Below are 14,503 nucleotides of genomic sequence, written 5' to 3'. Positions count from 1 at the left end.
TCACTCACACACTCACTCACACACACACACACACACACACACACAATAATAAATTAATAAAACAATTAAAATAAATAATTGAAAAAAAAACAATTAAAAAAAAATAAATAACAATCATGATTAAATAAAAAAAAGAAATGATAAAAAATAAGATACAACTTAAAAAATCAACAAAACAACAAAATAAAACAAAACTGCTGTTGTGGGAAACAAACAAACAAACAAACAAACAAAAACAAATAAATAAATACAAGTAAAAAAAAAATCACACTGAATCAAAGCTTTTGGACAGGTAAATCTGATTTAACCAGGAATAAGTGTCAATAAACAAAACAGGTTTGGTGTGACGTCTTGAATCACTAACACAGATTAAGATGGTGATTTAGCACAGAAAACGTCTTCCTCAGAGAGAGACAGAGAGACACGTGTCTGTCTGTCATGACCGTGATCACACGTGTGTGAGTGTGTTATGCGAGTATGTGTGTGTGTCTCACCTGAAGGGAAGCGCTCTAGCACGGGCAGATTGTCCACCTGTAGTGTGGAGTTCCCGCCGCTCCGTGTGAATCTGACCACATGATACTTCCCGTCGCTGACCATCACGCCGCTCTCCTCGATGACGATGTCGTCCGTCCCCACGTTAAAGATCACGCCGACCCTCCCGCGCTCCTGACACACACACACACACACACACACACAGAGACGCGGTCAGTGGCCAGAACTCATCACTGACTCTCACTGCAGAGCAGTGGTGGACGAAGTACACAAATCAAGTACTTGAGTAAAAGTATAGATACGTATAATAAACTATTACTCCAGTAAAAGTGCTCAGTTTTCAATTTTACTCGAGTGAAAGTACAAAAGTACTTGATTTTTTATGTACTTAAGTAAAAAGTACTGATAGATGAATATTTATTTTACAGTTTTATATAGGCTACTTTTATCATTTAATTTTATATTAGCATATATTTTTTTATAATCCTATTGCTCAAAATACCTGGGATTTTACCAAAATAACCAATAAGGAAATAATGAATATAATAAGGAAAATATCATTATATTTTCATAATGATTTTTTTCTTCTCAAACCTTGTCTGTGGTGTAAAAACACCCCTGGCCAAATGCCCCCAGAGGACATCACTTCCCACTTTGATAATTACTGTAGTTACCATGTTCTGAATCATTTGAATCAGTGAGTTGTCGACTCGAGAACAGCTGCAATCGGTTCATTCTACTTCGTCAATGAATCGTTTGGTGCGATTTGCGAACCGATTTTAAAATGTTAATTGAAAAGAATCAGTTCGTTCTTGAATCAGACACCGCTTCTGCGTCTCGGAGCACGTGATATATTATAAGGAGTAACGATATGTTTTATGAAATGTAGTGAAGTAAAAAGTACGATCTTATGCTTTGGAATTTAGTGAAGTAAAAGTAAAAGTTACTCAAAATAAAACTACTCCAGTAAAGTACAGATACTTGAAAAATGTACTTAAGTACAGTAACGAAGTAAAACTACTCCGTTACAGTCCACCACTGCTGCAGAGACACTGCAAAGATCAAACTAATTTCTATCAGACACACTGAAGTTCAGCCAGTCGAAGATGGAAAAATGAAAATGGAAAGAGAGTCACTGTTATGAATATCTTGTGGAAGTAAATTCCACTGATAAGGAGCAGCATAGCTAAAGGCCAGATTACCCATGGAAACCAGACGTGTACGAGGAAGAACTAAAGATAATGTAGACAATGATCTAAGAGTTCAAGAGGGAGTGTATGTTAGGAGTAAGTCAGATAAGTAAGAAGGAGCCAAGTTATGTAATGCCTTATAAACAATAAGCACAATTTTGAATTCAAAACGCTGTTTAACAGGAAGCCAGTGCAGTTGTTGAAGAACAGGAGATATGTGTTCCATAGTAGGAGTTCGTGTAATTATTCTGCACTAACTATAACTTGTGCAAAAATTTAGTAGGAAGACCGTAAAAAATGAGCATTACAAAAGTCAATTCGTGAAGTGACAAGAGCATGGACCATAATAGCAGTGCTCCTTGTTATGAGGGCTGGGTGGAGGCAATTAATATTGCGTATATGATAATAAGACATCCAAGTAACCTTGTTGATATGTGCTTCAAAAGACAGAGTATTGTCCAGGATAACACCCAAGCTCTTTCAAGAGGGTCTGGCTGCAGCCTCGCACTTGCACTCTCAGGCTTGCATCCTCAGACACTTGCGCTTCCGCTAGCAACGTCACTTGCAGGCTTTATTTTTTAAATTTTTTTCTATTTATTGATTACTTTTTGTTTGAGTCTCTCAACATTTTACAACAGTAGCCAGGTGGTGAAGACAAGAAAAAAGAAACTAAGTCACTTGCAATCGCCACTTGCACTCTCTGACACCTGCGACGTCACTTGCAATCGACACAAATCCTGCATGTTGCCAATGGAGACAAGACACTGTGGTGGTGATTAAACGATTACAAAAGCGCAAGTGTCTGAGAATGCAAGCCTGAGAATGCACGTCTGAGAGTGCAAGTGCGAGGCTGCAGCCAAACCCTTCTCAGCTCTTTACCTGTGTTGAGGAAGTGATTATAGGACCATTGATACACATAGAAAAATCACTGGTATTCGACAAATTATTTTTTGTACCAACAAGAAGAATTTCTGTTTTACTACTGTTAAGTTTAAGACAATCGCTTGAAAACCAAGCTTTAACTTCAGACAAACAGAAAGAGAAGATGGAGGAAGTTTAGAGGTAGGTTTTGAAGACAGCTGGGTGTCATCGGTGTAACAATGAAAATGTATACCGTATTCCCTGATAATGTTTCCAAGGGGCAGTAGATATATGATAAATAATAAAGGGCCCAGAACTGAACCCTGTGGGACACCTGTAGTAATATGTGATGACTTAGATTTAAACTGACCTAGTTGAACAAATTGAGTATGACCCGAAAGATAGGATGTGAACCAAGCCAGAGAAGTACCTACAATTCCAATAGACTGCAATCTAATATAATTTTATGGGAAATGTTGTCGAACGCTGAAGTTAGATAAAAAAGAATTAAGATAGATAAAAGTCCTGAGTCAGCCACTACCAATAAATCATTAGAAATCTTGACAAGGGCAGTCTCAGTACTACGACAGGAACGAAAACCTCAGGTCAATTGCGACGGACCCCCCTGCCTCTGCTCCTGCTTCTCCTGTCTCTTTGGCTCAAGCAGAATATCTCCACTCTCGGATTATTATCCGGCCGCTCCGTGAGGGCGCAAATACTGCCAACCTCTGTCCTCTGAGCAAAGCATCTGCTTCGCGCACCATTCTACGCTTCCCAAAAATTGCGCTGATAAACGCTCGCTCTCTGGTGAACAAGACACATCCTGAACGATTTTACCACTGCTCACGACCTGGATTTTCTGTTTATCACCGAGAACTGGGTGAAGGTAGGGGACCTCAGTCCATATTCTGAACTTGTTCCAGCCAACTATCACTTTTACAATGCTCCGCGATCATCAGGCAGAGGCGGCAGGCTAGCTATCATTGCTAAAGATTCATTCAGACCTCGATGCCGACTGTTATCTTCCGCCACCTTCACGAGTTTTGAAGCTGAGATTTTACTTCTGAACTGGTCTGAACCTGTGGTCTTAGCTCTGATCTATTGGCCACCACATCTAATCAAAAGACTTCATAGTAGAGTTTTCAGAGTTTGTAGGGTATTTGATCATTAAACACGATCGCATCCTTATTTTAGGTGACATTAATGTCCATGTAGTTGCCCCTGCAGTGGGTTAATCATCCTACACATACTCATGGACACATTTTGGACCTAATTTTGTCACATGGTCTATCTGTAACTGACGTTGAAGTCGTTGATTCTGTCATCTCTGATCATTTTCCTGTTTTATTTAAATTGTCCCTCCCACTGCCTTCTCTTAAACCTGCCTCTGATGGTAGTCAAGTCAGTGAATATTTGCTTTATTGTCAATTCTTCCACATGTACAGCACATACACACGCACCATACCACACAGTGATGCAGCTCGTCAGAATGCTCTCGATAAACGGTACACAAGCCCGTGAATATTTGTCTCATTTTTGTGAGGATTTTGTCAAGATCTATAATGAGGTCAACCCTCTTTTATCATTAGAGTCTTTATTATCTGATCTTGATGCTGAAAATCATTTTATTTTTTTAAATACTGCATGGACAGATATTTTAAACCTTACAGCTCCTTTTAAGCTCTTTAAGCCAAAATCTACATCTAAATAGGAGCCATGGGTTGATCATAGTATTCGTTCCTTGCAGGACAGCAGAAAGGAAGTGGAAAAAGAACAAATTACAGATTTCTTATGAGATCTTAAAGAATTGCCTATCATCATATCAGTATGCTGTTAAGAAAGCCAAGGCTTCCTATTTTTCTAAACTAATTGAAAAACATCACCACACCCCAAAAGCTCTTTTTTCTGTTATCAACTCCATTCTAAACCCCCCTGTAAATTCTCTTCACTACCCGTCTTTGGCACTTTGTGAGGATTTCTCTAGTTAATTTGGCAATAAAGCTTCAAGTTTGAGGGCCCAGTTTCTGGTCTCCGATAAGGAGATGACTTCACCTGTCCTGTGGACTTCTTTCAATCCTGTCTGATGCTGAAAATCATTTTATCGTTTTAAATACTGCATGGACAGATATTTTAAACCTTACAGCTCCTTTAAAGCTCTTTAAGCCAAAATCTACATCTAAATCAGAGCCATGGGTTGATCATAGTATTCGTTCCTTGCAGGACAGCAGAAAGGAAGTGGAAAAAAGACAAATTACAGATTTCTTATGAGATCTTAAAGAATTGCCTATCGTCATATCAGAATGCTGTTAAGAAAGCCAAGGCTTCCTATTTTTCTAAACTGATTAAGAAACATCACCACACCCCAAAATCTCTTTTTTCTGTTATCAACTCCGTTCTAACGCCCCCTGTAAATTCTCTTCACTACCCGTCTTTGGCACTTTGTGAGGATTTCTCTAGTTATTTTGGCAATAAAGCTTCAAGTTTGAGGGCCCAGTTTCTGGTCTCCGATCAGGAAATACCTACAGAGATGACTTCACCTGTCCTGTGGGCTTCCTTCAATCCTGTCTCCCTACATTCTGTAAAGGAAGTAATGCTTAAACTTAAACCCTCCTTTAGTTCGCATGACACTGTACATCCTTACTATTTGAGACAAATATTTGACACTGTCGGCCCTGGGCTGGTGTCGCTATTTAACAAATCTTTGCTTGAAGGAGCTGTTCCTTCTAGTTTGAAAATTGCCACGGTTACACCTGTAATAAAGAAACCCTCACTTGATGCCTCTATTTCATCAAAATAGAGGCATCAAGTGAACCAAAATAGCCATTTATTTCCAAGATATTGGAAAAAATTGTGTTTTTACAGCTCCAGACCTTCCTGACTGACAATCATATTTTTGAGAAGTTTCAGTCGGGGTTTAAATCACTGCACAGCACAGAAACCTCTCTTGTAAGAGTTCTTAATGATATTTATATGGCAACAGATTAGGGGGACTCTGCCATTTTAGTAATGTTAGACCTGTCTTCTGCTTTTGATACCGTCGATCATGCAATCCTTATCTCTCGGCTGGAGTATTGCGTTGGGCTAGGGGGGGCTGTTTTAAGTTGGTTTAAATCTTTTTTTAACCAATAGACATTTCTCTGTAAAAATAGGATGTTTCTCTGCTTCTCTTTGCAATCTATCCTGTGGTGTGCCTCAAGGCTCTGTTTTAGCTCCTGACCTTTTTTCTCTCAATCTTCTCCCTTTGGGTTCCATTTTTAGGAAACATATTGTCTCATTTCATTGCTATGCCGATGATATGCAAATCTATATGCCTGTGTCTAGGAAAAATAAGAGTGCTCTAGGCAACCTAACAGCATGTCTTGAGGATGTGAAAGTTTGGCTTTCCAAGAATTTTCTTTTTCTGAACTCAGACAAAACAGAAGTAATTGTTTTTGACCCCTCAGAACTCAGGGCAAGAAATCACCTTGACCTTGAATCTTTAAATCAATTTATCTCTCCCCAAGTACGTAATCTAGGTGTGATGGTAGATAGTTGCCTCAAAATTGACAAGCAGATTAGCGCGGTCATTGGGTCCAGCTTTTTCTTTCTTCGTTCTCTATCGAAAATCAAATCCTTTCTTCCTAAGCGCTCTTTGGAGATTGCTATCCACACTCTTTTTACCTCTCGCCTGGATTATTGCAATTCCCTGTATTTTGGTATATCTAAGTCCCAAACGGCATGCTTACAGGTCGTTCAAAATGCTGCGGCGAGATTCCTGAAGGGAAATAGGAAATTTGTTTTAGGTTATAAGAGTGTTCTGTTTTAACTGTTTTGCTGCTATTAGTATACTTTATAAGAGTGTTCTGTTTTAACTGTTTTGCTGCTATTAGTGTACTTATTTTTTTATTTTATTCTAACTTGTACAGCACTTTGGTCAGCCTGTGGCCGTTTTTAAATGTGCTTTATAAATAAACTGAACTTGAACTTGAAATGCCAACTATTCGCTGTCTATTAAATCTGCATTCGCGCTGCCGCTGACACAGAAAGCAGACATGTTTGGATAAGAAACAGCTTCACAAACAGTGTTTTGCTACGGCGAGATTCCTGAAGGCAAAGAGGAAATTTGATCATGCTACCCCCCTTCTGAGATCCCTTCACTGGTTTCCGATTAATTTTGGAATTGAGTTTAAAATTGTATTACTGGTATATAAATCATTAAATGATTTAGCACCTTCTTATTTGTCCAATCTACTTCACCCCTACTTTCCCACCAGAGGCCTTAGGTCCAAAGATAAACTCCTCCTTCAGATACCCAAAATCTAGTTAAAATCGAGGGGTAACCGAGCCTTTGAAGTGGCCGGCCCGACACTGTGGAACAAGCTCCCACTCTATATTAGATCGGCTTCCACTTTGTCTGAGTTCAAGTGATGTCTCAAAACTTATTTATTCTCTGTTGCTTTTAGTTTATAAGAGTGTTCTGTTTTAACTGTTTTGCTGCTATTAGTATACTTTATAAGAGTGTTCTGTTTTAACTGTTTTGCTGCTATTAGTATACTTTATAAGAGTGTTCTGTTTTAACTGTTTTGCTGCTATTAGTATACTTTATAAGAGTGTTCTGTTTTAACTGTTTTGCTGCTATTAGTGTACTTATTTTTTTATTTTATTCTAACTTGTACAGCACTTTGGTCAGCCTGTGGCCGTTTTTAAATGTGCTTTATAAATAAACTGAACTTGAACTTGAAATGCCAACTATTCGCTGTCTATTAAATCTGCATTCGCGCTGCCGCTGACACAGAAAGCAGACATGTTTGGATAAGAAACAGCTTCACAAACAGTGTTTTCAACTACACAGTATTATTTCTGTCTTACAGTCATTCATGCTATCACAGACATACTGGGATGAAAGTTTATAGTTCAGATATAAACACGTCTAGCGATCAAAATAGAGCAAGTCACCATTTAAAAGAAATTGACACTTCAAATAACGTTTGTGTCAACTGTATTCTTCCACTAGGTGGCATCAAGTGACTGTTAAAAAATGTATCTATCATTGAATCATTCATTCATGAGATTCATTAACAAACCCTGATTCATTCAGTAATGAAACAAGTGAAGTATTTATGAGTGAGTCATTGAATCATTCATTCAAACCGCTTTTTCATAATTTTAATATTAAAAATTGGTGTATTAAATATATTATATTTTAAATACATTATACATTAAAATGTTTAATAATTAATTCAAATTAAGTAAACACTTTTAATAGACTGCAACAATTAATATTTTGACACACATTATTTTGTTTAGTTCAGAATCGTGGGAGAATCGTGATCTCTGAAAAAAAAAAATCATGATTCTCAATTTATGCAGAATTGTGCAGCTCTAGTACAATTAATATTTCTTCATTAAATAACTTACAAAGTAATTTGAAAACTTTCTGTGAGACATAATTTCACAAACAGTGTGAGTAAATCACCGCGCGCTCTCTCTTTCCTTCTCAAAATGCGCAAACATTTCAAATCAGCACATCGCGTCTGCACTATAAGCAGTGTTGGGAAGGTTACTTACTACATTTATTACTAAATGTAATAGGTTACAGATTACAAGTTACCCTATTTAAAATGTAATAGTAGTGTAACTTTTTCAATTACTTTATAAAAGTAATGTAACTTTTACTACAAATTCCATGGTTAAACTATGGTTAGTGTAGCAAAAACCATGGTTAATTTGTGTTTACCATGGTTTGACAATAGTATCCATTGTCTTTGGATTTATAGTAAAATCATGTTAATTTTCATAAGGGTTGTGTTGTTGTCTGCCCCAGCTCCCCCTAAACCTATTATAAAATATGATTATTTGTCTGCTAAACCGCATCGCGGAAATTATAGGGCCGTATGTCTCAGAGTAGTCAGTGAAATTTGGGAAATAAATCAATTAAATCTGTATGTGGATGTGTGTAAATATTCAAATGTAATCCCCTTTGTAATTGTTAACATTTTCATAAGTAACTGTAATTGAATTATACATTTTTTCTTAGTAACTGTAACTGATTACAGTTACATTTATTTTGTAATTAAATTACGTATCGCCATTACATGTAACTAGTTACTCCCCAACACTGACTATAAGCGAGCTGCACAGTTGACCCAGGAATTGTCACTTGCACAGTCGAGGCAGTGTCGCATCGTCACTAAAGTTCAGAATTTGCATTTCTTTTTAAAGGCAGTGTAGGTGATTTGGTTCAAAAACATTTTTTGTTTTGCTGGTTGAAAGTCTCTTCACGTCCCAATAGCACTCATTAGTTAAAGTGGTCTACATTTATTTAAATGTATTTATATCGTCTGTCGAAGCCATAGGACCATAAAATGTTCGTCCAATCAAAAGTGAGTTCGTGTTTTGGAGGCGTGGCTTTGCAGTGTGATTACACAGGGAGGGTGGGATCTTGCTTTCAAAGCTAGCTTGCTATCGCTAGCCTTTCAGAAATCGCCTACCCTAGCTTTAAAGGGTTAGTTCACCCAAAAATGAAAATTAGGCTGTGTTTTACGCAGCCCCGAGGCATCCTAGGTGTATATGAATTTCTTCTTTCAGACGAATCCAGTCAGAGTTATATTAAAAATTGTCCTGGCTATTCCAAGCTCTATCATTGTCTCATCCTCGTTTTGTACTTCTAATCAGTGACCATTGTTTTTTTTTTTATCTCTCCCCTGTGCTTCGGCATTCGTCACTTCTGAGCGGCGCATGCGCAAAGCCGACCTCATACGTCAGGGTTCCTCAATAGGTGGCCCGCAAGAGAAAAATATTTGGCCCGCGCTAATTTCAAATAGTGCTGTCAAAGTAATGTCAGAAGTAAGCATGTCACTGGCGCGAAAATTCAAACACAGCATCACTGACAGCTTAGTCTGACAGTGAAAACATGGCGAGTGTGAAGAAAAGAAAGGTTGACACAGAAAATAGGCGATTCAAATGCGAATGGACTGAACAATTTTGTTTTATTTTGCCTGATCACCACAACGCAAAGCCAACGTGTTTGTTATGGATGCAGACTGTGGCAGTCTGTAAGGCTGATAACATGAAACGCCATTTCAGTGCATTGCACAGCAATTTTAATTGCAATTATCCAGAACATACTGAGAGCCGCAAACAGAAGGTAACACAATTGGTGGCAGCATACAAGCAATCAGTTGCTGTTATTCACAGAACCACATCCATACAGGAGAATGCCTCCGCAGCATCCTTACGTGTGGCTTGGAACCTGGCAAAGGCCAAAAAGCCATTCACGGATGCCGAATTAATTAAAAGCTGTGCAACTGACATGGTGGAGGAAGTTTTAAATCATGATGACAAAACGAAGAAAATGGTCGTGGAGCTATTACAGAAGGTGCCATTATCCGATTGCACGGCAACAAGAAGAGTACAGACATTGGCGCGCCTGCGCTGTTGTTAGCAGACACTTCTGATGACGAAAACTGTGTTACGAGGACAGTGTGCAGACCGTCACAGAATGCAAACAACCGAGGTACACTTTGGGCTTAAGGCCACCTCACACACAGCTCGCGAAATCAGGCTAGTGATGTGTGTAAGCTATTGTGCAACAATCGTCTCATTATAAAAACAAAAATGCATTGCATAATCAGACATTTAGGTGAGATAATTATATATTTTTGAAAAATAATAAAAAAATTAATAAAATTAAAATAACATAAAAAAAGGTAAAATAAAATAAAAACATAAAACTATAAAATAAAATAAAAATCAGTATTCTTTGTTCTTTTGTGGTCCTGGACACCTGATAGACTGTAAGTGCATCACTGTAAATGTGCATTCGTTTTTACACAATGAAACGCTGCATCATCTGGATCATGCCAAGATGGATGTTCATGCAAACAAATGTTTACTGCCACCGAGAGTGCAACAAACACACTGCAGTGCTGACAGCAAACTGACAGAGCACTGAACAGAAAATAAATAATGCAAATGCTCGAGGAACTGCTGCCAAAGCAACCGACACATTCAACCAGAAATGAGCCATCAGTGTTCTGAATCCATACAGAGACCAGGGCCTGTATGTATAAAACTTCTCAGAAATGCTCTTAATTGCTTTCAAAGCTAGCTTGCTATCGCTAGCCTTTCAGAAATCGCCTACCCTAGCTTTAAAGGGTTAGTTCACCCAAAAATGAAAATTAGGCTGTGTTTTACTCAGCCCCGAGGCATCCTAGGTGTATATGAATTTCTTCTTTCAGACGAATCCAGTCAGAGTTATATTAAAAATTGTCCTGGCTATTCCAAGCTCTATCATTGTCTCATCCTCGTTTTGTACTTCTAATCAGTGACCATTGTTTTTTTTTTTATCTCTCCCCTGTGCTTCGGCATTCGTCACTTCTGAGCGGCGCATGCGCAAAGCCGACCTCATACGTCAGGGTTCCTCAATAGGTGGCCCGCAAGAGAAAAATATTTGGCCCGCGCTAATTTCAAATAGTGCTGTCAAAGTAATGTCAGAAGTAAGCATGTCACTGGCGCGAAAATTCAAACACAGCATCACTGACAGCTTAGTCTGACAGTGAAAACATGGCGAGTGTGAAGAAAAGAAAGGTTGACACAGAAAATAGGCGATTCAAATGCGAATGGACTGAACAATTTTGTTTTATTTTGCCTGATCACCACAACGCAAAGCCAACGTGTTTGTTATGGATGCAGACTGTGGCAGTCTGTAAGGCTGATAACATGAAACGCCATTTCAGTGCATTGCACAGCAATTTTAATTGCAATTATCCAGAACATACTGAGAGCCGCAAACAGAAGGTAACACAATTGGTGGCAGCATACAAGCAATCAGTTGCTGTTATTCACAGAACCACATCCATACAGGAGAATGCCTCCGCAGCATCCTTACGTGTGGCTTGGAACCTGGCAAAGGCCAAAAAGCCATTCACGGATGCCGAATTAATTAAAAGCTGTGCAACTGACATGGTGGAGGAAGTTTTAAATCATGATGACAAAACGAAGAAAATGGTCGTGGAGCTATTACAGAAGGTGCCATTATCCGATTGCACGGCAACAAGAAGAGTACAGACATTGGCGCGCCTGCGCTGTTGTTAGCAGACACTTCTGATGACGAAAACTGTGTTACGAGGACAGTGTGCAGACCGTCACAGAATGCAAACAACCGAGGTACACTTTGGGCTTAAGGCCACCTCACACACAGCTCGCGAAATCAGGCTAGTGATGTGTGTAAGCTATTGTGCAACAATCGTCTCATTATAAAAACAAAAATGCATTGCATAATCAGACATTTAGGTGAGATAATTATATATTTTTGAAAAATAATAAAAAAATTAATAAAATTAAAATAACATAAAAAAAGGTAAAATAAAATAAAAACATAAAACTATAAAATAAAATAAAAATCAGTATTCTTTGTTCTTTTGTGGTCCTGGACACCTGATAGACTGTAAGTGCATCACTGTAAATGTGCATTCGTTTTTACACAATGAAACGCTGCATCATCTGGATCATGCCAAGATGGATGTTCATGCAAACAAATGTTTACTGCCACCGAGAGTGCAACAAACACACTGCAGTGCTGACAGCAAACTGACAGAGCACTGAACAGAAAATAAATAATGCAAATGCTCGAGGAACTGCTGCCAAAGCAACCGACACATTCAACCAGAAATGAGCCATCAGTGTTCTGAATCCATACAGAGACCAGGGCCTGTATGTATAAAACTTCTCAGAAATGCTCTTAAGAATAGTCTTAAGCTTTGACTTAAGTGTCAAAAAATTCTTAATAAAAAGTAGGACTTTTCTAAGAGGAGACTTTTATAAAGGAACTAAAAGCAACTTTCAGTAAAGTCTAAAGACTGATTCTTAAGTGTTGACTGAGGTGACACTTAAGTGTTGTGACCTAAGGACTACAATGATGTCAACACTCGACCTCTGAATCAGCCAATAGTGAGCCTGCTCGTGAAGTCACAGCAGCACAACACCAATCATTTAATGTAACTACAATAAAATCATTTCATTAAGACACTGAAATATTGTAACATTTAAATGTATTTTTTAAATGCTTTGCAATGTGCAAAATTATCACAAATTATTACTGATGCTTTGTTTTCCATTGGTATGTCTCCTCGTTTACAGTTGGAGCAATGATGTGAACATGAGTTCCACCAATGACTCCAGGAAAGCCCACAATCCTCTTAAAAGTGGCTTGTTTTTGCAGCATGGTTTGGCGGTCAGTTGGAAAGTCAACAAATTGCCAAATGGTAATGGCCAAAAGTCATGTCCGGCCTAGGAAATTTGACATCTTCACCCTTAATTAAAAAAACAAACAAAAAAAAGTGCAAGATTTTGTATGCATATTGCATAGTTGCTTAGTCAGTTGTTATATTTGTGATAATAATGCAATGAAACATGCCAAATTGTGCGGTTCATAATTTTTGGCCATGCTGTCATACAAAGAAATTATGAACACATGCAAAAACAAGAGGACCAATGAAATGTAAATAACGTATGTTGTAGTCAGTGTGCCAGTGTTGCCAATTTAGTGATTTTGTCACTAGATTTAGTGACTTCCTCATCCCTTTAGAGACTTTTTTTTTCAAAAGCCTAGCAACAAAATCAATTTCTTGGACAAACCTTATCTACATTCCGAGACTCTCCCATGATGTCATGAAGGCAAGTTCACTGATCTACAGTATATAAATATAATTATAGATCAGTGAACTCGCCTTTATGAGGTCATTAGCAACATTAAGTGACCAGTTTTAGCTACTTTCAATTGAAAGCAGTTGGCAACACTGGTCAGTGTTTTTTTGTCCTTTGTATTTGAATGATTTAAGTGAAATGTGGGGTCATAAAAAATAAAAATCCACACATCACTTTTGGCCACTGCTGTGTTTGGTGGGGTTAGTGCCACAATATGTACGACCCTGCTTACTGTGTCATCACCGCTGCATTGCTGCATGTTTCCAATTTTCCAGCCAAAAAAAATGTAATTACTACTTTCATTTCTGCAGTTAGAGCATTGACTTGTTGAGTGGAAGAGGTTATTAAATTTCTTACTTTGTCAGTTAAAAAAAAAAAAAGATCTTGACTATCAATTTTGTATCGTTTTATCAACTCCATATCATCATATAACTCCACTATGTCATGTCTTCACTGGAAAGTGTGTGTCGTCTCCTCTTTGCTGCCATCTTGTTACTCCTAGCTAGGTTAGGAGACCTCTTCAGCTCTCTTAAATAATTTAGGAGCTGAGACCAAGTCTTAACACTTAGGGACCTTTATGAATCACTCTTATTCTAGTGTCTAGGAATAAGAGTAAAATTACGTCATTCTAAGAATATTGACACACCTAGGACTAAAATTTTCTTTAATTTTCATTTGAAAATTCCGTTCCCATAATGTTCGCAAAATGATCAAATGGCATGTTCCCGTAACGTCTGTATAACAAAGAAAAAACGTTTCTTCAACATTTTAAAAACGGAACATTTAGAACATTCGGAACGGAAACGGAACATTCAGAAAAAAACTTAACAGGAACGTTAGCAAAAGGTTCGTGTCGCGCGTGTGTGTGTGTGTGTGTGAGAGTGAGTGTGAGTGTGTGTGTGTGTGTCAAAGTCAAGTCAAAGTCTGCTTTATTGTCAATTCTTCCACATGTACAGCACATACACACAGAGAATTGAAATATTTGTTGTGATAAACAGGAAAGTGTGTCCAGCTGAATTCAATTTGAGTTTTGTTAGACGAATATAAAAAGATTAGTATACCGCGGCAGCACTCGTGCGAAGACCGAAGAGTGTAAAGACCACTGACTCTACTGTTCGACTCCACCGAGCAAGGCACATAAGTATCGCTTTAGAATCATTCTCTTTCCTACTACTTGTTCCCCTTCTGTTTTCAGTTTTTATAACCAATTCTTACTATGTGTTTCCAGATCCCTACTATCACTACCACTCGCAAACCATGCATCACACACTGTA

At 38.1% G+C, this 14,503-nt stretch overlaps 1 protein-coding gene across 1 annotated transcript in view; it reads right to left on the bottom strand.

Annotated features, from left to right (window-relative positions):
* nrxn2b (neurexin 2b) overlaps positions 1-14,503 on the bottom strand; it is a 128,580-nt gene that overhangs the window by 27,806 nt on the left and 86,271 nt on the right. Inside the window, exon 4 of the mRNA XM_016475683.1 lies at positions 495-666. Within this exon, the coding sequence (XP_016331169.1) occupies positions 495-666 (172 nt within the window). The remainder of the gene's footprint in view (positions 1-494; positions 667-14,503) is intronic.

This window comes from Sinocyclocheilus anshuiensis, unplaced genomic scaffold, assembly GCF_001515605.1.
Source record: "Sinocyclocheilus anshuiensis isolate Anshui unplaced genomic scaffold, SAMN03320099.WGS_v1.1 scaffold1916, whole genome shotgun sequence".
NCBI classification, from domain to species: domain Eukaryota; kingdom Metazoa; phylum Chordata; class Actinopteri; order Cypriniformes; family Cyprinidae; genus Sinocyclocheilus; species Sinocyclocheilus anshuiensis.
Note: the sequence above shows the minus strand (reverse complement) of the source record. Positions and strands in the feature narration are given on the sequence as shown.